This window comes from Notolepis coatsorum, assembly GCF_963971535.1.
Source record: "Notolepis coatsorum genome assembly, chromosome: 5".
In the NCBI taxonomy this organism is placed as follows: domain Eukaryota; kingdom Metazoa; phylum Chordata; class Actinopteri; order Aulopiformes; family Paralepididae; genus Notolepis; species Notolepis coatsorum.
Genome location: NC_140169.1, coordinates 104,330,565 through 104,357,743, shown reverse-complemented (window position 1 = coordinate 104,357,743; position 27,179 = coordinate 104,330,565). Strand labels below are relative to the sequence as shown.

Genomic DNA, 27,179 nt, shown 5'->3' with positions numbered 1-27,179 from the left:
CCTTTAAAGTCTTTGAATCTATTCCCATCAATAGCCGATCCAGATCCACACATTATATAACACAACCTTGGGGTCCCAAGTATGGTCCTCTGATATGAAAATCCCAAGAAAGATTCCAAATCACACTCAAATAATAATATTTGGTCACTATATTGACATGATAGCACTGAAATCCATCAGACTGCCCTCAATTACAGAGTAAACAGCAGTAGATTGTTTAAAGACGAAAGCCAAACCTTTCACATGATGTAAATGTTGGGATCACAGTAATAGTCCAACCTCAATATGGGGTCACCAAAAAAGGTCAGAGTCAGATATTTTATTTGCCATGAATCCACATTGGAATACAGGTACAGAGCAATACTGTGTGTCTACAACTAAACCAATACAAGAGCAGAGCAGAAACAGTAAAAAAAACAAAACAATGGACAGTAAGAAAAAACACACAGTATAAAAGGCCAAATCCTAAGATTAAGATCAACATCCCCTAAAGTGCATATCATAGTAAAGTGCATAATGCATAGAGGCACAATTTACAGTAAAAGTGCATATAATCAAAGTGCATAATGCACAGACACACAGAAACAGCACTTCCACAACCTGACTAGTAACACACCAAATAAAAAATTACTGGTAGCACTTTATAATAACAGCCTGTTATAATAAATTTATAAGGTATTTGTAGATAATGAACTAATCATGAACAAACCATTTATATACATTCATAAATGATTATTAAATCATTTATAACTATATTTGTATACCATTTACAAAGTATTTATAACGCATTAGTGGATAATGAACTAATCATGAACAAACCATTTATATACATTCATAAATTATTATTAAATCATTTATAACTATATTTGTATAACATTTACAGATTAGTTCTACATTATTTATAACTCATTATCAACATTGTTTGTACTTGATTTGTTCATCATTAAATAATGTTTTTTTGTAGATGCTTTGAAAAATGGATATGAAAAAACGACTATAGTGTATCTCTATTTATTTTTCATGTTCAACAAATGATTTGTTAAGACATTCATAAAACATCTATAAATCATTTGCAGATGCTATCGTGGGGGCCAATCTAAAGTGAAGCCTATTCATCATTAACAAGTGTCTAATACAGTTAATTATTTGTTTACTTTTTCATCACATGTTACAAATGTTGTAGGCAGCTTTCGGATACACCCTTCTTTGTGACATCAAACAGTGACAGAATTAGGACTAAAGATAAATGCAATTTTATTAACATATAAAATACATGTGCATGACATATAGTGTAACATCGGGGGGCACTAGGACCCAGGAGTACCCTGGCCAGGTATTGAAGAGTATCTAGAGAGGAAGTCTCACGCGAGCGAGACTTGATGTCACGTGTGTTGCCGTCTGTTTGAATGGAAGCGCAAGTTATCCGTGCTGCGTCTATACTTTCGCTTTTAATAAGGTATGAGCAGGTTAAACACCTTTTTTTGTTGGTAAATCTATTCCATCATTTCCGACCTACAAACAACTCTTATATGTTGTGTGTTCAGTGCTCAGTATGTATGTGATGACGACACGACACACAAGAGTAATAATTATTTGTGTCGTGTCATCATCACTGAGCACACTGAGCACACAAATGTAACGTTAGCGGCCACCACATCTACACGAACGTCTACACAACTGTAACATATAAGATTCATTACAGGAATGCTCCAGCCCATCAAACACTATCTAGTAACTGGATCACATCTAAAGTTCCACAGACTAGTACAGGACTTGGCAGGACAGCATTCTCTTATGCAGCCCCAAAGTCCTGGAATGACATTCAGTCAAAGTTAAAGTTGGAAGTTATTCCTTCCCTTACGGAATTTAAATGTCTGATTTCATTTCTCTATGATTCATGTTGTAACTGTTTTTAACTGAGTGCACTGCACATTGTTTTGTTGTTCTATTTTGTTGTACACTCAGCAGTTCTGTAAATGAGGTGGCCTCACCTCAGAGCTCACCTGAGTATAAATAAAATCAATTTCAATCAATCTCCTAAGGTGCTGAAAGAGACTTTGAGGAAATACCCCACAGCTCCGGCCACATCTCGCTTTGTGGCAAACGACATGGTCATGGATGGCATTCACATACCTGGAGGCGTCACCTGCTTGGTAAAGCCATTCATCAACCTCTGAATATGACATTCAGCCCTTTCACATGGAGGCTTCGTGTTTTCCTACTGTGTGGGATATGTGATACAGAGAGGCATTTTGTACCTTTTGGAAGATTTCTTTATTATCAACTTAAACGACAATTGAAATGTGTCTTTTTGCATAGTCCTCCTAGATACACATACACACATACTACCTTAAACCCTAAGCATATGGAAGGTGGTCAGGTGGCGTAGCGGAGATTGCGCTCGTCACCAATGCAAGAGACTGTGGTCTCTACTCCCGGAGTCAGCATTGCCTTGGCTTGGGCTGATCGCTATACTAACTCGTTTGGCTGGGTTAGGGGGAGGGGAGCCGTGAGTGGGGAACTGGCGTTGTGGACAGCGACGCCTACAGGTCAGGTCTGGGCGCCTGCTCAGCGGAGGCAGGATTTGAGGAAGGCAGCGTGACCTCCCACGCATTACACTTCACCAATGAGAGCCCTCGCTGCCAGGTGAGAAGAGAGCCACTGGCTGTCGCCGCACGTGTCGGAGGAAGCGTGCAGATACTTCAGGGTTCCCTTGTACCGACCAGTAGGAGAACATGCACACAACAACCAGGTAGGGGAGGGGGGGGGAATTGGCACAACGACTAAATTGGGACGGGGAGAAAACAGAGAAAATCTGAGAAAGAGAGATAAAAAAATTAAATAAAACATAAACATGGATTCCATCAGAGGGGTCAGTGTCTTTCAGAAACCTAGCATCAGCAAATAGTCTACTTTTCAGGAATGGGAGAACAATTGGTTGTATTTCCAGTGCAATGAAACAGGAGACAATGGACCTCATTCACTAACATTCTCATAAGTTTCCTCGTAAATAACCTTGTAAGAGGAAACCTACGAATGTCCTCCTCCGGATACCTAAATGTGTGGATTAAGTTGCCAAAATGATTGCAACTGAATTCACTCATTCTTAAACTGAAAGCGCATTCTCGCCAGCTCCTTATAGGGCATGAAGGACTGTGTGCAAACTGATTCCGCTCCTTATACCGGAAGGGAGAGGCTAAGCATTGCACCTCGGTTGTGCTGACCCCCATATTCAACAGGTAGAGCGGAAGCGATTTGCGACTGATCAAAATTTGATTGGATTCGATTCAAATGTATTGTCATTATACAGCACAAGTACAATACAACGTACGTTAATGTACGTCGTTGCTAATAAACTATAGATTTATTATATATATTATTAAATATATAGCCTACATGAAAGGAATGGGATGTGCTGAGAGCAGAATGTAGATGTGTCCATTCTATTCCACTATAGCTATATCTGTGCGATTGAGTTTAGTTCTTATTTATTTATTTGTGTATTTATTCACTGTCATTTGCAGTTTTTGTGTAGTGCTTATATTTATTTTCACAATGCGTCGGCATGACTATAAATGTAAAACGTAATTTTTAATGATACAAATATTGTTGTATTTATTATTATTATAATTATTTAAATCCGATGATGTCTGTAGAATCGACGTGAACGTAATCACCAACCATTTCTCCCAAATTAAGCCATTAAGAACATGATCGAACACCAGTCTGTCCGACTTACAACTGCCCTGTTCGTAAATCCTGCTCTTAGCTACGAGCGAATCCCAGAGAAGGAACTGTTCGAGAATACCAAAATTGGCCCGAAAAGCTCGTAAGTGGAGTTACGATGACATTTTGCTTGTAGCTTTTCGCGTAAGTCCGTTTGTGAATGAAGACCATTGTCAGTTGTCAATTACGAAAAAAGGATACATTTTAGTTCAAAGGTTTTTGCAGTACACCGACAAAAGTATTATAACTTAATAGATATTGTTAGAAATAAAGCATAATTCGTTGAATTGTCCTTACATACAGTTCAGTTCCTATGTGTGTGGGAGACTGGATAAATTCTTCAAGGACCCACTGACATTTGATCCTGACAGATTCCACCCGGATGCTCCCAAGTAAGTGGCCTGCCGTGACAATGAGGATGAGTCCAAATACTGTAGGTCTATATCACATTATACTTGCATAAAGCTTTGTCTGTTGTACAACATAACAATAACAATAACATTACAATCCTTTATAACTCTATACAAAAAAAACTATTATTAAGAATGGAAAACCTACCTTTGAAATGTTTTATTTCATTTGGTTTGAATTTTGATTCACCTTGACAGGTTGACACCTTGACAAATTGTCTGTATTTGTCAAATAACCCCTCAGGTTGCTAGAGTCAGTGTGAATCATGTTTTCAGACCACAGACTCTATGCTCCACCTTCAGGCTGGTAGGATCCACTGTGTGAATAATGGAGAATGATGATATCTCTTATCTCCTGTACAAGGCCTTACTTCTGCTACTACCCTTTTGCCCTCGGCCCACGCTCATGCCTTGGACAGAACTTTGCACAGGTGTGTGGTAGGAGACACACACACACACACACACACACACACACACACACACACACACACACACACACACACACACACACACACACACACACACACACACACAATCAGCCACACAAAGGTACAAATGTATATCCCGGATCGTATTTTATTCTTATTCATGACTTTTGTTTTGACTACCTAAATGTTTACTGTGAGCGATCTGTAGTGCTGAATTTCCCTCGGGATAAATAAAGTATTTCTATTCTATTTCTACAAACACACACATATAATCAGACACACACACACACACTCTATCTCTCTCTCTCTCTCTCTCTCTCTCTCTCTCTCTCTCTCTCTCTCTCTCTCTCTCTCTCTCTCTCTCTCTCATCTTAAATCTATTAAGTGAATGTTGGTCCTTCAGATTATGTTAATGTTGGTCCTCCAAGTGCACTCCAAGAATGTTGTAGCTGGCAGCCCTCTATACCAATGGAATTTTGGGGGAGCACAACTGACGAAATCATTCAAAAATACAACGTTGCTGTTTTCCCCTTGTGTAACCTGGGCCTCAGACCATTTGTATGGGGTGGGTGGGGTGTGGGTAGACAGACAGGTGCATACATCTCACTGCCACGTCTGGACAGTGAGTCTGAACCAGATAAATACTTTGGCTAAAGAAAAGTCTTAGTTGACTATGACCCTAACAACTGATCTAATGACTAATGTGTTTAGACGGGGAGCTCTAAATATATCAGTTCAGTTCAGTTCAGTTCAGAGTTTTTATTTGCCACATGGAATAATACAATCATAGTTTCTTCATTAAAAAAAAATCATAAATAGCCATTCCATGGACAAAAGGAGCAGGAAGAAGAATAAATCTTATTGTTACCTGCCCCTTATTCCTAAACTAACATGTATTTTCTTAATGGTCGGCGTATAACCTTATTTACACAAATAATCATTTATACCATTATAAAAGAAACACAATCGATAGGTTATGTAGATAACCTAGTTATATTAGTATTGGCTAAGCGTCCCGCTCTGAGCCTTACGAGATACTCCTATCTCCTGTGATACCTAATGTATCTCCCACGAACAAAAACACATGCACCCCACCTGTATGGGGCCCCGCCCCTTATGGTGGCCCGCCCATATAACCATGACCCTGGTCATGAAACACCCTTCCTCGCCAAAACCCGTCCCAGGAAAAGATCCCTCAAGAGGGAACTCAGGGCGCGCAGAGCGGGACGCTTAGCCAATACTAATATAACTAGGTTATCTACATAACCTATCGTTATATTTCGTATTGCATCGCGTCCCGCTCTGAGCCTTACGAGATAATGGGGAAGAGCGGGCGCGAGACCCGACAGATGTACCCCCTGAGGACCCGTAAGCCCACATCAAGGGGTGCGGGGAGCCCTGTCACCCCATCCTTCCTAACGAAGGGGGGGCGCAGTCAACTCCACCTGAATGCGAACAAGAGGGAGCCAGAACCCCTTGAACACACCGTACAGGCGGAACCACGTGTGACTCAACACACTGCGGCCCATACCCATACACTCCTGCTACCCGACCAAAGGACGGGAAGCAGGAAAGGCCACAGACCCCAGAACCGCCTGGGAGACAGAACCCCCGGTCATGTCCATGAGGAAAAACCTTACAAAGGAGCCCGGGGAGGACCATGAAGCTGCAGCACAGATGGCCTCCACCGAGGCCCCACCCAGGAGAGCGGCAGAGGCAGCCACCCCACGAGTGGAGTGCGCCCTGACGCCCCCAGGGGGATCCTGCCCAGCCAGCGTGTAGCAGAGGGTAACACCCTCGCACAACCAATGGGACAGGCGCTGCTCCGACAGTGCCTTACCAGCACGAGCCCCACCGTAACAGACAAAAAGCTGGTCGGTAACCCTGAAATCCTGAGTACGGCTGAGGTAAATCCCCAAGCACGGACTGGACATGACAGGTGAAGGCCCGCATCTAACTCACCAGTGTGAGGAGGAGGACGAAACGCCTGAACCACAATATCCCGGGAGCGGAAGGAACTCCGGATATTCTTAGGCACGAAAGCAGGATTAGGTCGCAGAGTGACACCGCAATCGGTCCGAAAAGACAGGCACTCTGGATGTACCGAGAGAGCACCGAGCTCACCTACGCGTTTAGCGGAAGTGACAGCCAGAAGGAACGCGGTCCTGAAGGACAGCTGTCCCAACGGCGCCCGCTCGAGCGGCTCAAACGGGGCCAAGGACAACCGACCGAGGACCAATTGAAGATCCCAAGTCGGAGCCAAGGAGCGTTGCACCGGCTTAACGCGTCGAGCGCCAAGCAGGAAACGCTTCACAAGAGGGTGGCTGAACAAGACATCCCCTCAAACCCCTCATGATAGGAGGATATAGCTGCTGCATATACCCTCACCGTCGAAGCCGACAGTCTATCAAGGAGAGACTGGAGGTAACTAAGGACAGCAACCAGGGGGCAGGAGACTGAGTCCTGGCCCCCCGCCTTACACCACACTTGGAACATACGTCATCTGCCCGCGTAAGCGCGACAGTGGAGGGAGCATGCGCATTCCAGATGGTAACACCATCAGGATCAAGAACCTGCGCCCCTCAACGTACCCGTCCCAACAACTGACCTAACAGATGTATGGGGAAGAATCCCTGGCGGCACGGCATCGGTCCCAGACCTGCCTGGCCATGTCCAGACGCAATCCTCACCCGTCAGGATGAGGGCCGCCCCGCGACAGTACACCTGCACCCACATTCTCCCTGCCGGGGATGTGGGGAGCCCTTAGGCCGCGCAGATGGAGGACGCCCATAGCCAGCCGCCCGCCGCCTGGTGCAGACAGGGGGAGCGTACTCCTCCCTGTCTGTCGATACACGACACTGACGTCGTATCGTCCGTCCTGATCAACACCATTTGTGGACCAGAAGGACCGCTTTCAACACCAACACATTGAACGTAGCGCAGACCGGGCAGCATGGTTTGCCAGCTGCCCCCTACTGCGTTGGCCCGACGCATCACCAGCGAGGGAGGCGTCGGTGAAAACGCGACGTGAGACAGCGCCGTAACCGTCCTAGGACGGAACCTCCCGAGCGTGTTGACAACACGCTCTGAGATGGATGCCCATAGCCCTCCAACCGTTGACTGGGAAGAGGAATACTCTACATCCAGTCTACAGCAACCCCAGGCTGGTAGAGACCTGCCTGGTACGAGACCTGACGATCCACCTTGACCGCGAAGGACCAGAACGTCATCAGGGCAGAACACTCCGTAACCCCGGATGACGCAGAGGCCCCAGTGCGGCCTCCACGCACTTGGTGAAGATGCGGGGAGCCAGAGAAAACCGAACGGCAGCCTCTGGTACTCATACGCTAACCCTGCAAAGGAAGCGTAGGTAAGCCCTAGGATGGAAGATCGGGGATGCGCATACGCATCCTACAGGTCTATGGAGGAGAACCAGACCCCCACCTGACAGTGTTCAACAGGTAGGAGACGATCCAAAAAATGCTGAACCTTCCCATGGGACAGGTCCAGCCTGGGTCTTACACCCCTCCCTCCCGACTTCTCGGGCAGAGAACACCGGGAGGAGAACGCCACGACGATGGCTTGCTTCGTCCACAGAGATTGGATCTCGTCGACCAGAGCTGTCCCTGCTGGAGACCCCGACAACAGGGTCTGTACCAAACCTGAAAACGGGTGGGGTTGTGTAAACACAAGTCCCCGCCTCACCATTCTCTCCATCTACCTCGACATATGGTACTGCCGTAGTCATATGTGACGACACTCCCAACGCACCCGCCGTCACGTGGCGCAGGTCAGCCAGGAACTGTAGATAGTTGGCCCGGTCCCCCCCGCTGTGCGAAGACAACCCTGGAATCGTGCGAGGAGCGCGTTCCGTGTCGGAACACCTGACCCTGACACCACCCACGAGGCAATCGCACCCAAGGGGGAACCCCGACAGAAAAGGGCCTGTCTGATACGGGGGGCTTCCGATCAAAAAAGCCCCCCCACTGAACACCCCTCCAGAACATGCTGAAGGAGTTGTTCTGCAGCCGGACATGCAAGGTGTAAGGCCCCCATGGGTTCCTACACACCGTAGCCCTGCAGTGATATCACTACCACCCCAAACCATGTGAGCTGCGACCACTTGCCAATATTCCAGGAGTGGGAGCACCAACATGATACCTGGCCTGGCGAAGGCGAGGCCGGGGAAGCCCGCACTGTGTGCCTCAAAAGGTTTCGAGCCCCCCTGCTGACAACACTTAAGTTGACAGACGTAACACCAGGCTCAACCAACACAGTTCAAGGTGTGGGAGCCGCTTGACAGCACAACATTCTCACGGACAGACCCAGGCTCAGCCATCAACTGGGTGTCAGCCCCTGTCTCCATGAGAAGCGAAAAATGGGGCCGCATACGCTTCAAGAAGGTTCGCGGCCCGCAGCCAAAGGAACACACCCAGAGCCCCGCTTCTGAGGGTAACAGAAAGCGGACTGAGCGGGGAGCGGGCTGCTCGCGGCAAAATGACGACGGAGTGGTTTACCAACACCGAAATCACCCAAAATGGCCGATCCCTCGGCCGCCAAGACTGTCGGCCTCGCGATACCCTGTCGATTCTCCAACCAGGGCACCACTGGCGGGGGAAACATGGCCGCCTGTCGAGGGCCCCGTCATCGCCGCTGACGAGGCCGTGCTCTCTCTTCTTCTGGCTGCGCGGTGTGAGGCGGTGTAGGGCCTAGGACAATACCGCCCGCGCTCCAGCAGAAGACCAAAATCCCCTGCGGAGAGGGGAACCCTGAGCGGTTATAGCTTGCGGCTGGGTCAAAGCTAATAACGTCAACAACCTTGCGCGATGTGTCGACGTCGGCCGGCCCTCAAGGCCCCTCCACCAGACACCATTTCTTTAATAGAAAAAACACCAATTCGAACACAGTTCTAATCGTTGCCAATTCCATACCGTGGCGGTACAAGCCTTAACAGCCCACCAGCCACTCGCCAGGCCGACCCATGGTGTCGGCCGGGCGGGGCATTGTTTCAATATATCAAAAACAAAGGACTGACGTTAACATGGAGCACCAGTGGTGATTGCAAACAGCACCCTCCACTGTGGTGTGGACCATGAAAAGGTTAAATGAATAAAAGAGCTAAACCACAAAAACTGTAGAATGAGCAAACCCATACACACAAAGTTTAAGGGGAGACGGACCAGACCCGTCTTCATTCAATATATTCACAACAGAACACCAGCCCTAGTTTAGCCCATTTACCAAAAAAGGTAAACAAAGCCCCCCCCCCGCACTACTCCCCCAGTATACCGATTGACCGTCAGTATGAATGGTTTGAGAGGAGAGAAAGCTGTAGCAAGACAGACCTTCTCATAGCAGAGTGACAAAATGAAACAATAGCCCCCTACACAGGGCCGCCCCAGGAGATGGGGGGCCTCGCGTCTAAAAACGCACAGGGCCTCACATTTCTCCCAAGCGGCCCTGCCCTTATACTACTGCAGCCTAACGCCAGGCAATGTGGAACCCAAGACAACAATTGCCTGTGCACAGACACGCAACATGTTTACCATGTCGGCTGGACCCATAGCCCCACTACCCGACGCCAACCCAGATGGGAACACCGTTCAACAAACCCCGCCGGAACACAAGGTAATACCTGGCTAGAACCTAGCCACGACCTACCCCGTTGTCAACCCATTTACCCGAAAAAGGTAAATAGAACTCAAAACCCCACAACAGCTACCGACTGACCTTCATTGATGAACCGGGCAAGAGGCGCGAGAGTGACAACATCTCACGGCGGAGACATTAAAACAGCATAGCAATTAGCAGTAGTGATAGCATGCGGCAGTAGCGATAGCATGTTAGCATAGCTTTAGATGTTTTAGCAGCACGCCCAAGACAGCTTGGAAACCGTTCCCTGCAGAGAACGTTCACCAAACCATCTTGCCCCTGGCGCCAACACACAACAAGGTTGTGTTAACAACACAAACCAGCATTACTAACACTAATACCCATGCCTGAAGACACAGGGCCTACCTGAGTACAAGCTGGCCCGACAGCCAGCCTTGTACAGCTGAACCTCGATGTGCAGTCATCAAACGAGGAACATCACAGGCCCGTCGTGTCGCCGAAAACATGCGTCGAAGATGCCAGGGGCCAGCAACCTCCGGTAAGCTTCCAACATTATTAATCTTCCTTAATCTTTTCATTCCGCTAGCTCGTATGGTGCACGCATCCAATACGCTGGGACGAAAATAGAGGAAGGGTGTTTCATGACCAGGGTCATGGTTATATGGGCGGGCCACCATAAGGGGCGGGGCCCCATACAGGTGGGGTGCATGTGTTTTTGTTCGTGGGAGATACATTAGGTATCACAGGAGATAGGAGTATCTCGTAAGGCTCAGAGCGGGACGCGATGCAATACGAAATATAACCATAGTTAAACAAGAAACATCAAGACACGTGTATGCATTGCATATGCTTTATCTGCATGTCTGGTTTAGTAATCTTCAATATAATGACCACTGAACAGAGAACCTGAAATCACATTAAAAGAGTGGCATGTAGACAAATTGCTACTTTTAAAATAAATGTTAATGTCACTTACTACTTGCCAAGATGTGTGAAATATTGTTCTCAGTGGAGCTTGGGTTTTATTCAGAGGAGCTGAGCTCCCCATGGCTTCCACACACACACACACACACACACACACACACACACACACACACACACACACACACACACACACACACACACACACACACACACACACACACACACACACACACACACACACACACACACACACACACACACACACACACACACACATGCCATATTTAACTATTACATCAATATATCAATGTCATATTCTAATATCCTATGCAAATAAGACATCAATCACATTTAAATATAGGGCTGGGCGATATGGGAGAAAAAAGACCTCTAGCGAAGCGCAGACACTATTTCCTCAACCGTTTATTCAACGTTCCTCAAGTTGGTCCTACTAGAGTTGAAAACAGCATCTGCAGTTCGCTAGAGGTCTGCTCTCCTCTCTGTGACATCACCCGGGGCAATTTGGGGGCAGACTGAGCTCTTGACACAGAACACGTTGGTGAGTTACATGTCCTCCTCACAACAAAACAATAGGATTAAGGTTGAAAATCGACAACATGCTCCTTTATGCTTTTCTTTTTTTTAACAGCAATAATTATTCACAATAAAAAGAAACACGATAACACATTATTGCTATATTTTCCAGGCCTATTTAATCTCGTATCTCTGTACGTAAACGTGCCACACCGCCTACTGTACTTGTGCTGCAGACACAAACTGCTTGTCTTGTGTGTGTCTTTCAGATGGAGGCTAAAATAGTGATGGCTAAGGTGCTGCAGAGATTTGACATCACCCTGGTCCCAGGCCAGTCCTTTGACATACAGGACACTGGCACCCTCAGGCCTAAGAGTGGAGTGATGTGTACCATCAAACACAGGGGTCATCACACGGGATAATGTTTACTCAGTTTATTTGATCAGGGACAGTGCATATCAATCAACAGTTTATACATTTATAAATGAATACAAATTAAATATGTAAATATGCCAACATTAGCAGGGTTGCTAGTTTTCAGTTGTAGTCCCTGGGCTAGACGTTTAAGCCAGAAAAGAAACAGAAAAATAGAAGGATATTAAAGCTAATATAAAAACAGTTTAAAACATATTCTGTACATTCACTCTCTAGGCATTCGTGCATCTATAAAAAAAATATTATAATAAAATAAAACAGTGTACAGGGACAAATCAAAGCTATACATGTATAAACACTGTATAGGCAGGCACACATATACATAATCATGAATCACATAACCACATAATCACAATAAGGACAGTCAGGCTAGTAGGCAAGCATACCAGGGCTGGGCAGCTGGACTGCGATGTGACTTGCTAATGGTCATGGTCACAGACCTGATTTTGTAGCAGCCATGATTTGAGTGTGTGTGTGTGAAGGACCTGAGTGTATTAGTACTGCGAATGTGTGATGGGATAGTGTTCCAGAACTCTGCATCTCTGATCGAGAAGGCTGATTTGCTAAATGCGCTTTTTCTCCCTGGGATGATGGAATTTCCCTCTAGCACTGTTCTGGTGATGTGATACCAATCTCAAACCCCGCCCACTTTTCCCAATCCTCCAATCACAACCGACGAAAGCAACAGTTGTGATTTCAGGATCAAGAAAAGAGGGGGCGGGGTTTTGAGATGGATCAATTGAATTGAGAAGTTGGGCATTGCTGAGCAGAGGTGGAAAGTAACTAAGTACTTTTGCTCAAGTAAGCTACTGTGTAAATTTGTTTATATTTGTACTTTACTTGAGTATTTTCATTTTAAGGGACTTTATACTTTTAGCTCTACATTTCAAAGCAACTCTTCTAGGTTATATTCCACTGTATTTATCTACAGACAGTATTAACACCTGAACATGCTAGTTATTTCTAATAAAAAAGGGTTTTACATACAAGATGTGCAAACAATCCCTTTTTAACTTGGAGTGAGCCAAATTAATGACAAAGCCGGTTAGGGTTAAACCATCAAACGATAGAATGCTTCTTCATACTGAAATATCAGAACATGATGTTGAATACATATTTACATTTAATATCAAATACTTTGATACTTTTGCTCCAGTAGAATTTCAAATGGAGGACTTTTACTTTTACTATTCTATCAGGGAATTTCTACTAGGAGCTGTGTATATACTTAATATACCACCATCCTATAGTAGGCCATTGCAATCGTCATTAGGCTGATATAGGTGATAATGCTCTTCTAGACTATAATTCAGCATAGCAGCATATTGATTAGTGTGACCATGTACCCTGCTGTGTTGTCTATTTTATTTGGCTGCAGCTGTTAAAACTTCCATTTTTTAAATGATATGTTTCAATGGCAAAATACTATTTTATTAATAATAGGCTTTGTGTATATTTCACGAGTTGTCAAAATATACTGCAGTTTACGATTTTGTGTATGTATGCTGCTATTATAACTTGGGCTTGTATAGCTAATTATGTTGAAATAATGTGACCGCTGTGTTTCAGTTTTGAAGATTGTTGTGTGTAATAATGACAAGGGTTCATTGGTCTAGGTGTGCCATTATAAAATGGGCTAGCAGAGATAATTGTACATTATGTTGAAATAATTTTACTTCTGGTTTGCATTTAGTTTTGCTAAATATAATTTCTACGGTTGACAGATGGGACTTTATTTGTGGGCTGACATGATGCTGCCAGTGTATCTCTTGGTCACTACAATAGCTTGGCCACGTGGTGGAGCTGTAGCATAGCTGCAGTTATGGACATCCTTTTTGTGATGTTCATTTGACACCTGTTATTAGTTTTTTGTGAATGCCTGTTCTACTTTTTATGTTGCAGTCTATTAAAACACTTAAAGGTTATCATTTACCCTGTATTTCTTATGTTTTTGTTTGTTTTAATAGCAATGTTATGTGTTATATTCTTGAATTAGAGTTTGAAAATGTTTAAACATTGTTTGAATTTGGTAAATACATTTGTATTTGATACTTGTAAAGTAGGCCTACATTTTGAGTGTCATGTTTTCATAATTTTTTTAACACAATTGTGCCTAATTACGCCTAATTATGGTTTAGTTATCATAGTAATACTTGCTATTAATGTTGGGCATATTCAAACACTGTTGGTATATATATAGGCTAATTGGTAATAATGCTGAAAAGTTTATGTACATAGTTTATATTCTATTATAGTAGTAAGTAGTGGTTTTAAAGGGCCAATGCTGATTTATTTTGCACATAATCTCACACACATCCAAAAACTATAAACAGTTTTTCACACATGCATTTAGTTGGTCAGTATGGCCATCAGGGGTGTCATCAGGGATTCATCGTGATTATCGTGTTAATTACAGCTCCGTGAAATGATGTAGATGATAAAATAGCAATACCTTTTCTAATAGGGACTGCTACCTTATCATTTAATTGAGCTGTAATTAACACAAGGCAAGGATTCAGTGTCCCCGATGACATCATCACTAGTGGCCATATTCAGACTAATTTACTCTCAATCACTGTCAAACTAAATTAATGTGTGCAAAACTGTTTTGAGATGTGTGTGAGATTATTGTACAAAATAAATTAGCATTGTTTTTGATGAAGTGCCCCTATAATTATAATAATAATAACAATAACAACAATACTATAATATTATTAGTAGTAGTAAGTCATAATAATAATAATAATAATAATAATAGCTTAATCATTGTCGTCGTTATTATTATTATTTAACTTAGTTCAAGTTCAAGTTTCTTTATTAGTTGTCATACAAAAGTACAGAATACTTTTATATAAAATGCTTCTTTCTGTTTTGCTCCAGAGATTGTGCTAGATAAAAATAGATAAGTATAATAAGTATAAAATAGAAGTCAAGTACGTAGACAAAAGTGTTCAATATATACAGTGTTCAATATATACATATATACAATAACTTAAAGGTTATTAAAATAAATGAATCTATGTATGTATTTATAAACACGAGCCTACTGTTGCTTTAAGAGGGCAGAGCCGTAGCGTTGTGTAGGTTTGACCCTGCTTCTCGGCTACCTGCCCAGCACTCTTCTCCTCGGTCTTGATTGGCCGCGTCTTGACCGAAATCCTCTTGAATGGTTTCAAACCCGAGTGTTTTGGAAGAGAGAGAGAGAGGAGGAGGAGGACACGCACACTGCTAATTCCGAGCTGAGGTTCAATCCCTCTTCCAGCACCACCACGCCACCTCGGGGAAGAGGTTTATCCATGCAGGGAGCGCGTCGTCGGTCGTAAATAAAGACGCTCGAAAAGCAGTGATTGCAGAAGAGTGGATTTTTTTCTCTATCCAGCGTACTCATAATATGCCAGGTTATTTTCATTCTCTTTCTTAATTTTTTTATTAATGAGCGTAGCAGGCTATTTGAATGGAGCGCTGCCCGCCGAGGTCAGTGCGCTGCACGCAGTGGGACGCGGACTGTCCTGCTGACGGCTCTGAGGGACACTGATGATGATGAGGGTCTGAAAATCATTGATTGGTAATCGTTCACATCGTTTTGTTATTTTGGAATGTGAGTATCTCTTCTGCGAAATCTATGAAAATAAGTGTTACTTACAGTCAGATCAGCGAGGGTGCTCTTGTTCAGGCTATATACGCGCACGGGACGGCTTACAGCATCACTCATATTTTAATTTATTAATTGGAGGGATATAGACTTATATCTTTTGATATTCGGACAATGTGTTCGCATTTGAACACAATTCCTCAATTAAGGCTTGGTTAATTGCCTCTGGCTCATTGCCGCCCCCGTCACTAACTAACTGAGGGAACAGAATAGATTGGGAGTCATGGCTAAAAGTCCGTGTGAGGGACCCATGAGGGACGACCTGAGCAAGCTGTCGGACGAGGAGCTGCTGCGATGCAACAAGGACGACCTGGTCAAGAGGCTGCGCAGGGTGGACGGCGAGAAGATGAACTTGATGATGGACCACGGCAACATGATGAAGGACGTGAACCGGAGGCTGCAGACGCACCTGCACGAGATCCGGAGCCTGAAGGAGATCAACCAGAAGCTCCAGGACGACAACCACGAACTCCGCGAGTTGTGTTGCTTCCTGGACGACGACCGGCAGAAGGGCAAGAAGCTGTCCCGGGAATGGCAACGCTTTGGCCGCTACACGGCCACCGCCATGTGGAAGGAGGTGGGCACCTATATGATGAAGCTGAAGGAGCTGGAGGCCAACCAGGAGACCGTGATGCGAGAGAACTCGGAGCTGAAGGAGATCATCCTCATGTTGGACGAGGAGAGACACGGAGCCGGCTCCCGGAGCTCCATAGACAGTCAGTCCAGTTTGACCAACCTCAATGGAGGCACCGGGACGGTTCGGGACGTTGGGGACGGGAGTAGCACGTCGTCCAGCACCGGTAGTGCTGGGAGCCCCGACCATCACAACCACAGCCACATACACAAGCCCACAACAGAGAGCAATAATAAGTTGGGCAACACCATAAGGAGGTCGATGGATGACCTGTCAGCCCCTCACCATCACAGGAGCATCCCCAACGGACTCAATGGTAAGTTCACTTCACGCACCTCACCTGACATATTATTAAAGCATCAAAGTGCTCTGTATATATAGGCTAGTTGTTGCCCTGCTCCCCACTCATGCATTCTATAATGTGATTTTCAGAAAAGTCAACAGGTGATTCAGCCTGCTCACCACATGTATTTGAAGACTGCTGCTGTATACCTAGTGGCTCAGAACATCCAACATGGGCCACATCTATCTTTGACCTATAGACGTATTGCACTGAGTTTCTGGATGTAGCCTTAATTATTAAAGTCAGAATCCTCCAGTGCTCGGAGTACATTAACACAAGGCCCATGTATTCTCCTTTCTGACTTGTCTCAATTCCATTAAAACTGTATACTATCCTGAGGGGTAATTCTCATCAGAGTTCTCCATGTAGGCCTTCAACCAGTGTCCAATACCACTCTGTTGCTGTGGGATTCTGGAATGAGCAGCACACAGAGAGCTATAGTGCTACAGCCATGTGGCTTTACATACCATCTCCATCTGCATGGACAGAAAATACGAGCCATGTTCAAGCTTTTTGTGTGCGGACAGACAGACACATGCACACACACAATGTTCATCATACACAACTTTGCTGCAGCATAATAATCTATTGATGCAATGGACAGGTGCAGTTGCCACATTAAGTCAAGCTGTGTCGTATTATATTGTACCATATGTGGTGCCTACAGTGACTGCACCATATGTTGATCAAACTTGTTGCTGTGGATTACAGTAGGGTCTTTTAAGGGTCTAATCCTCACCACAAAGTCTTGATTGGGATGCTTATGACACATGAATACACACAGTCACACACACATTACACACGCACATGCTGAGAGCATCCTTAAGTGGCCGTTTCAGTCGCCACACTATACCCAATCAGCTGAATCTGCACTGATTTAGGTCACACTGCCCTCGTGGCCCTCAAGGAAGAGGACTTATCTTAATTGCTTTTAGAAGGTCTCAGGCAAATTGATTTTGGAGTCGTCCACTGATTATCGTTGTTGTCTTTGGCTGCTTAGGGGACGATTTGAAATGCACGGCGTGGGACCAGAAATCAATGTCCCCGTTTCAGGACCTAAAATAGTAAATACTCTTGAGAGCTGAGAGCGTGATGAAGAGGACCACTAAGCCTGGCTTTAGCACATGCACTGATAACTTGCCATGATCTGTCTGGCAGAGTGGAATAGATTCTCTTTTCGTGCAGTCAGGGACATGAATCCTTCTGGTCACATTTAGTTTGTTTTGCCCTTCTTTTCATGATCATGGTCAATATAGCAGGTGCATACCCAAAGGAAGTATAGCTTTCCCCCAGTTCATATTGCTGCTGCTGGGCAAAAACGTGTATGTGTGCCCCCAAAAAGTCCCCAATTTCCTCATGTTCAGATCGACACGTGTGTTTTTGAAGTTATATGGTGGGTCTCATGGGAGTGAGGAAACTAGCTCATACAACAGAGAGAAAACCATGTAGCCTCTCACTTCAAGTCAAAACATGAAAATCACCTAAATTGGAAGTACAAGTAGTAGTTTTTCAGCCGCCGCTGGTATTGTTCCTTGGGTTCTTCTTGGAATTTTCTGATACCTAAAGGTAGATACTACAGTAGGATCACGGGAACAGGCTGTGGGAGGCCTTAATCCGCACACAATCGCACAAACACATCTTTGGCCAGCGCTTGGGCCTTGTTGCATAAGAGCAATACTGTGCCTGTAGCGGCCTGGCACCTCTATAAGCCTCTGTTTTGCTAGTCGTGTTGTGTGACATTGGGTACCGCTGTGGCTTTCTCTGGCGCATCTCTGTTGACTGAACGACACACACACACAGACACACACACACACACACACGTGTACAGTCACACGTACAGTCACAGCTGTCTTTGGGGCGGCCCATTCCTCAAGTGGCCGGGATGTTTCAGTGTGAGCTGTGAGGACACGAGATTAATGCCACTGCCTCATCCCAAAACTACTACAGGCCTTTTACAAACTTTTCTCTAGATTTTCATTTTACAAAATCCAAAATTAAGACTATTTCTACTCTACTGGCACTCTTTGGTTAAGTGAATTATAGCTATAATATTACCAGAATATTACCATACGGATAAACTCAAATTCGATTGGAGGCGAGCAGTATCGCTCTTGTCAACAGACAGAATTCTTATAGCCTGCTATTCTGTGGCTTGTACTTTTTAGGCCAGGTTCGTGCTAAATTGTCACTTGGAGACATGACGTGAATATGGGCAAAATGTTTAAACGGGGATTGTACGAAGATCATAGCAGCCGAATAGCACCATTCGGGCCAATGCCTAAATTCCTTAAGTGTACAACTCTCCAGAAATAGGGGTTTGTGTTCCGAGTCCAGGTCGAGCCAGACACTGGCCTCTGCGTGGGGTCTGAGAAGAAGTGGCTTCACTTCATGCTGCTGTCCAAATGCCAGCGCCTCCCCCTGGGGTATTTAACAGACAAACTCTAGTAACGGTGCTCAAGTGCTAAATGAACAGCATCTGTCATGAGTGCCAGGGAGGGAGGGAGGGAGGGAGGGAGGGAGGGGGGAGGAGGAGGAGGAGGAGGAGGAGAGGAAGCGCATCAGAGTCCAATATGAATAAAGCCAAACACTTGTTTGAGCCGCCAGGGCCTCAACTCTCACAAGCTACAACACTTTACACAAACTTTCCTCAAATGTTTGATAGACATTAGGGATGCACCGATCAGATATCGGCCCTGATATGACTAAAATATATATATTTGTTATGCTTTATTCAATCAATTGTATTACAAAATATATGTAGTACAGTACAGATGACTATTATTAACATTTTAAGACACATTGAAAGCAAAACAAAAAGGTTAAAGTGCCAGGGGACAAACAACATACTTTTTACATTTTGTTTCACTAAGTTAGGAAAGTAATGTTTTAAGTCAAGCCTGATGTTGCCTTGCACAAAAGAATGATCCCAGTCTCTTCCACACAGTGAGGCATACAGTTTATTCATTGAACAATGGGGATCGGTACTCGGTATCGGCTGATACCCAAAGCCCAGCTATCGGTATCGGGACTGAAAAAAGTCAGATTGGTGCATCCCTAATAGACATCCTCGTATATTGGGGGGGGTGGAATCCAGCTTGAGCCCCCCTCTCTCTGGTCTAGACAAAAAGAGAGAGAATAAGGGGTGCGAGACAGAAAGCCAAAGAAAAGGCCTTCAAAGGGGCTTGGTAGTGGTGGGGGAGTGGCTGGATGGTGGCCTGGGGTTGGCTGAGGAGGGTGGTGCTGGGGGAGGGTGGGGGCTATAGGCCAAAGATGAGGTGGAGTTTTGGGGGAGCATCCTGCTGTCCGTTTAATTGAATTTCTTGTGGGTCGACACTGCCGACACGCCCCTTCCCTTGGGGATACAAGCTGTGTGTGTGTCTGTGTTTTTTATTAACACAATCAGGGCGAGACTGAGAGACGGAGAAAAAGTGATTAAACTCAGATGTACGACAATATCAAGTGCTCCTACTTGTGTGTTCTATGTCCTGAAGTCCAGTCAGTGGCCGTCTGTAACTCTGCATTCACTTTTGGTCTGGAACCCGATTCCAGTGAATGGCCGATTGAAACGTGACGGCTGCTGCCACAGAGAAGTCTTCACAAGGCAGCCACGCAGAACGACGTCTGGTTGTGTGTATGTGTGTTGCTGCTCTGTGAGACCCACCACCACACGTGTGATGAGAGAAACGAGGCATGGCTTTCTCTTTTTAAACGGTTAGGAAAACGCATTGAAGTCTAAAGCACACGCCACATTTCTAAATTAATTTCCTTCCCTGCCTGGCTGCCCCCCCACACACCCCAAGAGTAATAACTTTTACAAACTGGGCAGTACATTCATTAGGCAGTGTTCCAGTTAATTGATTAATTAAAGCTTATTTATTGCTTGTGTCCCCCCTTGTGACTTCACAAATGGCAATCATTCTAAACGGCTTGTTTCAGAATAATAAATTATTTTACTTTTATCCTTTTAAAAAAAATGCACAGTTGGCAAGCGGGAAAAAAATCCAGGTTTTCCTTCATTCCTGACTTGCGGCCCTTTAGTGATATTTGGCTTTTAAAGTTTCAGTGTAAGCGAAGGTCAAAGATATCTTTCAAAAGGTAGTCTGTTTTAGACCGTGCTGGTTTGACACAGGACAGATGAGGTTATAAAGATACTCCACTCCAGTAACGCTTATTGACCTTAAACAGACCTCCCACATTCCCTGCGGACTCATGCTGCCAGACAGGGACGGGGGAACCATGTACACAGCAGATGCAAGTGTTACCAAATATGAAGAATTTTGTCCCCAATGTAAAGCCATCTTTTTCATACCATTAAAACATTTTATGTTTTTTTTCCTCACACAAGTCTCTCACAAAATAATTGTTGGCATGAAAGAAAAACGTATTATGGGATGTCGTTGGAAGTTATTTGCAAATCGCCATAGCTACGCTTAACTTTTAAAAGAGTCAAACTTTGGAGAGGATGCTGTCTATAGATTTGAAATACTGAAAAGTGAACATCATATATATCATATATGATATCACAATACTATATTCACATTACAATATTGTAATATTGCAATTTATTACCTTTATCAACTGCAAATTATGTCTCCAATGGAAAACTGTCAACATCTGCATTAAAAATATATATACATAATCTGTTTTATCTAATAAGATGTGTTTACAGTCTAAAATGTCTTCAGTCTGTTCACCTCATTCCAATCATTTTTATTGCAGCAAAATGGGATTGTCAAGCAAAATAAATAAACTAGAATTTTAGATATTGATACTTGGTGTCAGTGTATCGATATAGCCTAATATTCGCACACAACATATTGCAATATATTGATCCCCCCACCTCCTCAACAAAATAGGCTATAGACATTTGAAATGAAATCATTTGAGTATAGCAGTGTTTTTTTGTTTTTGTTTTATTTGACCTTTTCAATGCTGGCACCCCAATGAGAAGAGGAAAAACTTGTCCTGGATTTCAGGCTAATGATGATATAACACACTTTGATACTGTAAGTTAACTATTTTAGAACGCAGCAGAGAAAGGCCTGTCAGTGACCCGGCCATGTTTGGTCTCAAGCCCTAGTTAAAGAAACCAGGCCGCATCACCTATCCTATAGGCTACACATACCTATCCGGACTATTCAGGTGTATGTGGAAATAGAAAAACAAATTTGTCCCTTTTTGAAATTAATTATAATTGACTCGCTGGCTACATTCAACGCAAGAGCTCAATGTGTCATTGTGAGTAATGAAACTTGTGGTACCATTTGGCTGATATATCCCTTTTCTCTCCGTTTGAGGCTGTGATGTGATTAGGCCGATCAATAGATGTCCATAGATCGGCGCAGCATAATGTAAATAAACCATTGATTTAATAAATGGGTTATAGTCCAGCTGGTTTGGGATCAGTGGAGCCACAGTAATCTAAGTACACAGATATGCTAATTAGAGAAATGACTATACTTCTGCTGGTGGTGCTGCTCCTTAATCATTACTTACCACACATTCAAGCTGGTGTATTTGTGTGTGTGTGTTTGTTTTGACGGGCATGTGGGAGTGTGTGTTGAGTCGACAGGCATGTGTGTGTGTCCACGCTCCACACCACGGAGATGTTGAATGAAGTTGAGGTAAAACAGTAGAACCAGGGGTAGGCAATGAAGTTTGGCCGAGGGCCACATGTGTGGTGCGGTCAGTCATATATAAGTAAAGATAAAGTTTGAATGACTTACTGAACTGGTGTTTTAATTTCACACCACTCTGCTTGTTTGTTATTTCAGCACCAGGCGCTGTCCACCGACTTTTTTCATGTTGAGCAAGCGCTACATTGCACCTCGCTGCCTACCTGTTATTCACTCTCAACATGGATAAAACAAAGTATAATAAGCATTCTTTAGGTGGTGGTAGTTTCTCTATTTGGACATTATAGCTAACATATAGCCTATAGCCTAGTTGGTCTGAAAAAAAAAGATATCTTAAAAAAAAAAAAAAAAAAAAAAAAAATTTATCTGATGGGCCAGATATTATTGCTGGCGGGCCAATTTCGGCCTGCGGGCCGCCTATTGCCGACCTGTGCAGTAGACATTTGACACTGATAAACAACCTGCAATAATATCCCATAAGCCTGCCTGTCATTTGTCTGTGGCATGTGGCTGCTGTAAGAGGAAGGAGAGGACAGAGATACTGTGTGCGATGCTTAAGAGGAAAGAGCTTTAATAGAGCTTTGGCAATAATGGATTCAATACGAATTGGATTAATGTGATGTGTTGTATGACATCAAAAGGGGGCCGTGTACAATAGGCTTGTGATTAGTCTCTCGGGTGGATCGTAATGTATTCCCAGGCAGGAACCCTTGCTTTTTCTGCTATATTAGCCACCCTATAAAACCCTAACTGCTCTCTCTGCAATTAGGCTCATATTAGTCCCAATTAGAGTCAGTGAGATGTCATAAAAGGAAGAGTGTGTTTAAACTGTTATTTTTAACACCTTCATTTTAATTGGTTTCATCCTCCCACTTGTGTGTGTGTGTGGGGAGAGAGAATTCAAGAGGTGCCAGGCCAGGGTGTGACCTCTACCATCTGATTTACAACCCCCCACCCCCGCTCTCTCTCTCTCCTCTACCCATCTCTCCCCCTCTCTTTTTCTCCCCTCCTCTCACAATCTCTCTCTCTCTCACTCACCCACCTCGGGCTGGGATGTGACCTAGCTGATAGTGCTGATAGTGAAACCGTACAACCAGCTCTCCCAGATTGTCACCAGTGTGTATTCCTTCATGCAAACGCAACACCGGTCTGTCTGTGACGACTTCACGTTACATAGTATAATGGCCCACATTCTATTACCCCCCCCCCCCCCCGTTTCTTCTTTTGTTTGAGTAATAACTGAAGCATTGTTTCAAATCCCACTCCAAGGACGGTCTTGCTAGATACTTCCAGACTAAAATGAGATTAGATGTTCCTTTATTAATCCCCTTGGGGAAATTCAGGTGTCAAGTTCCAGTCAGAAAATCGTAGACTTAGATCGTAAGACTTCACTATGACTTAAATATGGGAGCTGTAGAGACGATATAATTATTTTAAGCTGGTGAAAACAGTGATTCAGGTCAGGGCTTTTTAAAATTATAATGTATTCAAATATATATATATATATAACCAAATCAAAAAGTAGTTACTTACTTTGCTTAAAGCACTGTAGAGTCTTTATAATAACTCTTTTCTTTTTCTTTTCTTCAAAGGCCCAGACAGGATTTTCAATATCCCCTTTTCCTCGCTAAAACAAACACTCCAAAACAATCAGACGACCACCAGCCAGTCAGAGTAAAGCCTGCTGTTACTTACTCTGCTTGCTGTTTCAAGGTTTCAAAGGAAACCAGAGAATTATCCACACAATGGTGTTTTCCCCTTTGCTTTCTAGCCATTGTGTGGAGTGACTGTGTCACTGTGACTGGGTTGGGGGGGGGGGGTTCTGTCAGAAATAAGGATGTTACCATAGCTGCCGGCATCCTGTCCGTGCACTCTCATATGCATACGTGTGACGTGTAGGGATGGGTACCGAATTCGGTACTTTTGAGGTACCGAACCGAAACACGTCGGTACTACCGAGTATCGATTCAAGTGTTGTTTTTATATATATATATATATTTTTTTTTTTACTTTTTTTATGTCAACGTTCACACGCACAATATATGCTTACCTAGGATTTGACTTGATTCAACAACAAAGCAGTCGGAGCAATGGCAAGCCGAAAACTGTCAATTGTAGTTATTTGAAGTTTGGATTTTTTTTTTACGACTGATGTAGGTAAATAAAATTTCTTGAGACTAAAGTACAGAAAAAAGGTACCGTTGGGTACCGGTATCGATTCAAATGTGAAAGGTACCCATCCCTAGTGACGTGTGTCCCTGCTTTCTGCAGGTACTGGTACACTTTCAATGGTCCTCACTCAGCTCTGGTCAGGTTTCAGTGAGAGAGCCTTGTTGACCAAAGACCCTGGCAGGACGGACGGCAGGACGCTACTCTAGTAAGATAACCGGTGTGACGCAGGTCTGTTCCCATGGTCTTGTGCTGAAAAGGGTTATTTCTCCAAATATTAGCATTTTCTAAGGAAAAGAGTGTGCGTGTCAGGGTTTCCGTTCGAATTTTTTTTTGCCGGCCTCAGTGTCCTGAAATCTACCGGTCAAATGAGAGAAATTCCGGTCAGAGTTTATTGAGCTTAAAAACAATTGATAGGCAAAAGAATGACAACAAAACAAAAGAATGACATCAAGGCATGTAGATTTATAATATTTTTACTTAAAACTAGGCTACTTTTGCGTATAAAGTCATTATATTCCAAATAAAATAAGTCCCGAGACTCGTGCTGCTGCCAACTTTAAATCAAATAGGTGTCTGTGGGCAGTCGCCCGACATTAATAAACAACAGTCTGTTATAATCACATTTTTATGAGCTAACGAATTCCGTTATATTGGACATTTGTATTAATTATATCAAGCGAAGAACTGAGAAATTTGACAGAGAGAGACGGCAACATTATCGTGGGTTTGCGTGACGACTCTCTCTCTCTCTCCACCTCCCAATGACTTATTTGCGAGAGTATGTCGATGCAGAGCAGCAGATTCAGCTGTTATTGGCTCTTTTCTGGGGACCGCACAGCAGCGCCCCCCACCCAACATTGAATTGAAAATGGCTGAATTAGAGTACAGTTGGAGTACTGCATTGTGCTGCTGCTGCTCCGGCTCTGCAGCTTCACAAAAGTTTGCACACCCAGCACTAAGCTCTCGCTGACAACGTCAGTGTCATTATTAGAAGCAACGATGAAACAAATGTAATGATTGTTTCGTTCATCGCATAGGCTATTTAATTTTAACCTATTTTAATACAATTCAAATAATCAAATTGTGCTTAGACTCAGGGAATTATTTTCACCGGACATTAAGACCGGAGAGATTAAATATGTCGGACTTCAACAGATTTTGCCGGTCAAATACCGGTAATTACCGGCTAACGGAAACGCTGGTGCGTGTGTGACTGCGTGTAGTACACATTGTTTCCCTTGTTTCTTGGAAAAACCTTATGTGAAACGGCAATTATTAGAATAGTTCATATATGACGTCACACACACACTCTTAATTGAAACCAACAACAAATTATACAGATCCTCCGTGTTGGGTGGCAGTTTGGCCAAGAAGAGTTAAGCCCACCCAGTGTTCTCTTAATAAGGTGAGATGAAAACACTCTGTTTATGGTCATTTGACCTTTGGCCTTTTTTCCCCCTTCTTCATAACCCTGGAAAACCACCCAGACCCTGACTGGTTACAGTGACTTGAGCTCTGTCAGCTATTGTTTAACTGTACACGTTCACAGGGGCATGACTATCCCTGGCCTGTGTGTGTGTGTGTGTGCTCTCTCTCTCTCTCTCTCTCTCTCTCTGGGTTGGGTTGTGTTTCCCAGCACCCTGTGTGGGGCCTGGCCGGCTGATAACACAGATAATAGAGAGAAGAAACACACACACACAGTAGATAGAAAGAGGGAGGAGGGAAAGAGAGAGAGAGAGAGAGAGATTGAGCCACAGGGTAAACTCTCAGCTGTGTATTGTCAGTGAAAAGCAAGCTTGTCAGGACGTCCCACATTCCTGGATAAACAAAAGTGGAAGTGGGTCTCTCTCCTTTAGTCAAGCAGCAGGGACTAGGAGGGGGGTGAGAAAGAGAAGAAAGGGGTGAGAAGTGCTGAGATAGACCCACCCACCCCTCCCTCTCCGTTTCACTCTCTGACGGAAATACAAACGCGTTACACCACAGAACTTTCTTTCTATGTAATCCGCCTCTTTACCCCCTATCTCTCTTTCTTTCCACATCACTCTTGTCTCTACATTTGCAGTACTGTATGCTGCTCTAGTCTCTACATCTTCCTCTGTATATCCCTGTTTTCTCTCTCTCTCTCTCTCTCTCTCTCTCTCTCTCTCTCTCTCCCTCTCCCTCTCTTCTCTTCAGTATTTCAGACATGAATTCTCTGCCTCCCTCCCTCCCTATGAACCTGCTGTCTGGTCTACTGTCCCTTCGTTCCCATCAGCACCATGCAGCCCATTCGACAGAATGAGGTTAAAGAGCCGGCCTGAGCCCAACACACACACACACACGCACACATACTACACATACACACATACAGACAGACTTGCAAGGCAGCAATTTGCAAAGTGTATCTAAGAAAATACAGCATGTTTCCACGTGAACGTCACACACAGTATTATGTTGGATTCACTTAAGTCTGAAGCAAGTTCGTTTCTCAGTTTCCCCCCCCCCCCCGCTGTTTTCTTTGTGTTAAGTTAGCGTTTGTTTTTGTTTGGCTGTAGTACCAGCACTTCGATCAAGAGTACAAACTACAAACAAGTTCGGAGTGGAAGCCGCGGTATTGACGATATTATACTTGGACCCGGATCGTCATGTACGGCTAATTGTGTCACGCAAGAGAAGCCGGACTGGAAGCTCCT

At 44.2% G+C, this 27,179-nt stretch overlaps 2 protein-coding genes across 5 annotated transcripts in view; both read left to right on the top strand.

Moving 5' to 3' along the window:
• LOC311228297 (cholesterol 24-hydroxylase-like) overlaps positions 1-12,584 on the top strand; it is a gene marked incomplete at its 5' end in the record, with an annotated part of 39,606 nt that extends 27,022 nt beyond the window's left edge. The window contains 4 exons of the mRNA XM_084314205.1: positions 2,043-2,153; positions 4,030-4,118; positions 4,501-4,567; positions 11,905-12,584. Of these exons, the coding sequence (XP_084170331.1) occupies positions 2,043-2,153; positions 4,030-4,118; positions 4,501-4,567; positions 11,905-12,057 (420 nt within the window). The 3' untranslated portion in view covers positions 12,058-12,584. The remainder of the gene's footprint in view (positions 1-2,042; positions 2,154-4,029; positions 4,119-4,500; positions 4,568-11,904) is intronic.
• Positions 12,585-15,287: 2,703 nt separating this feature from the next.
• Positions 15,288-27,179, top strand: part of ccdc85cb (coiled-coil domain containing 85C, b) — a 109,402-nt gene continuing 97,510 nt past the window's right edge. For all 4 annotated transcript variants that reach the window (XM_084314535.1, XM_084314534.1, XM_084314533.1 and 1 more), the window contains exon 1: positions 15,288-16,672. In XM_084314535.1, coding sequence (XP_084170661.1) covers positions 15,946-16,672 — 727 coding nt within the window. In that variant the 5' untranslated portion in view covers positions 15,288-15,945. The remainder of the gene's footprint in view (positions 16,673-27,179) is intronic.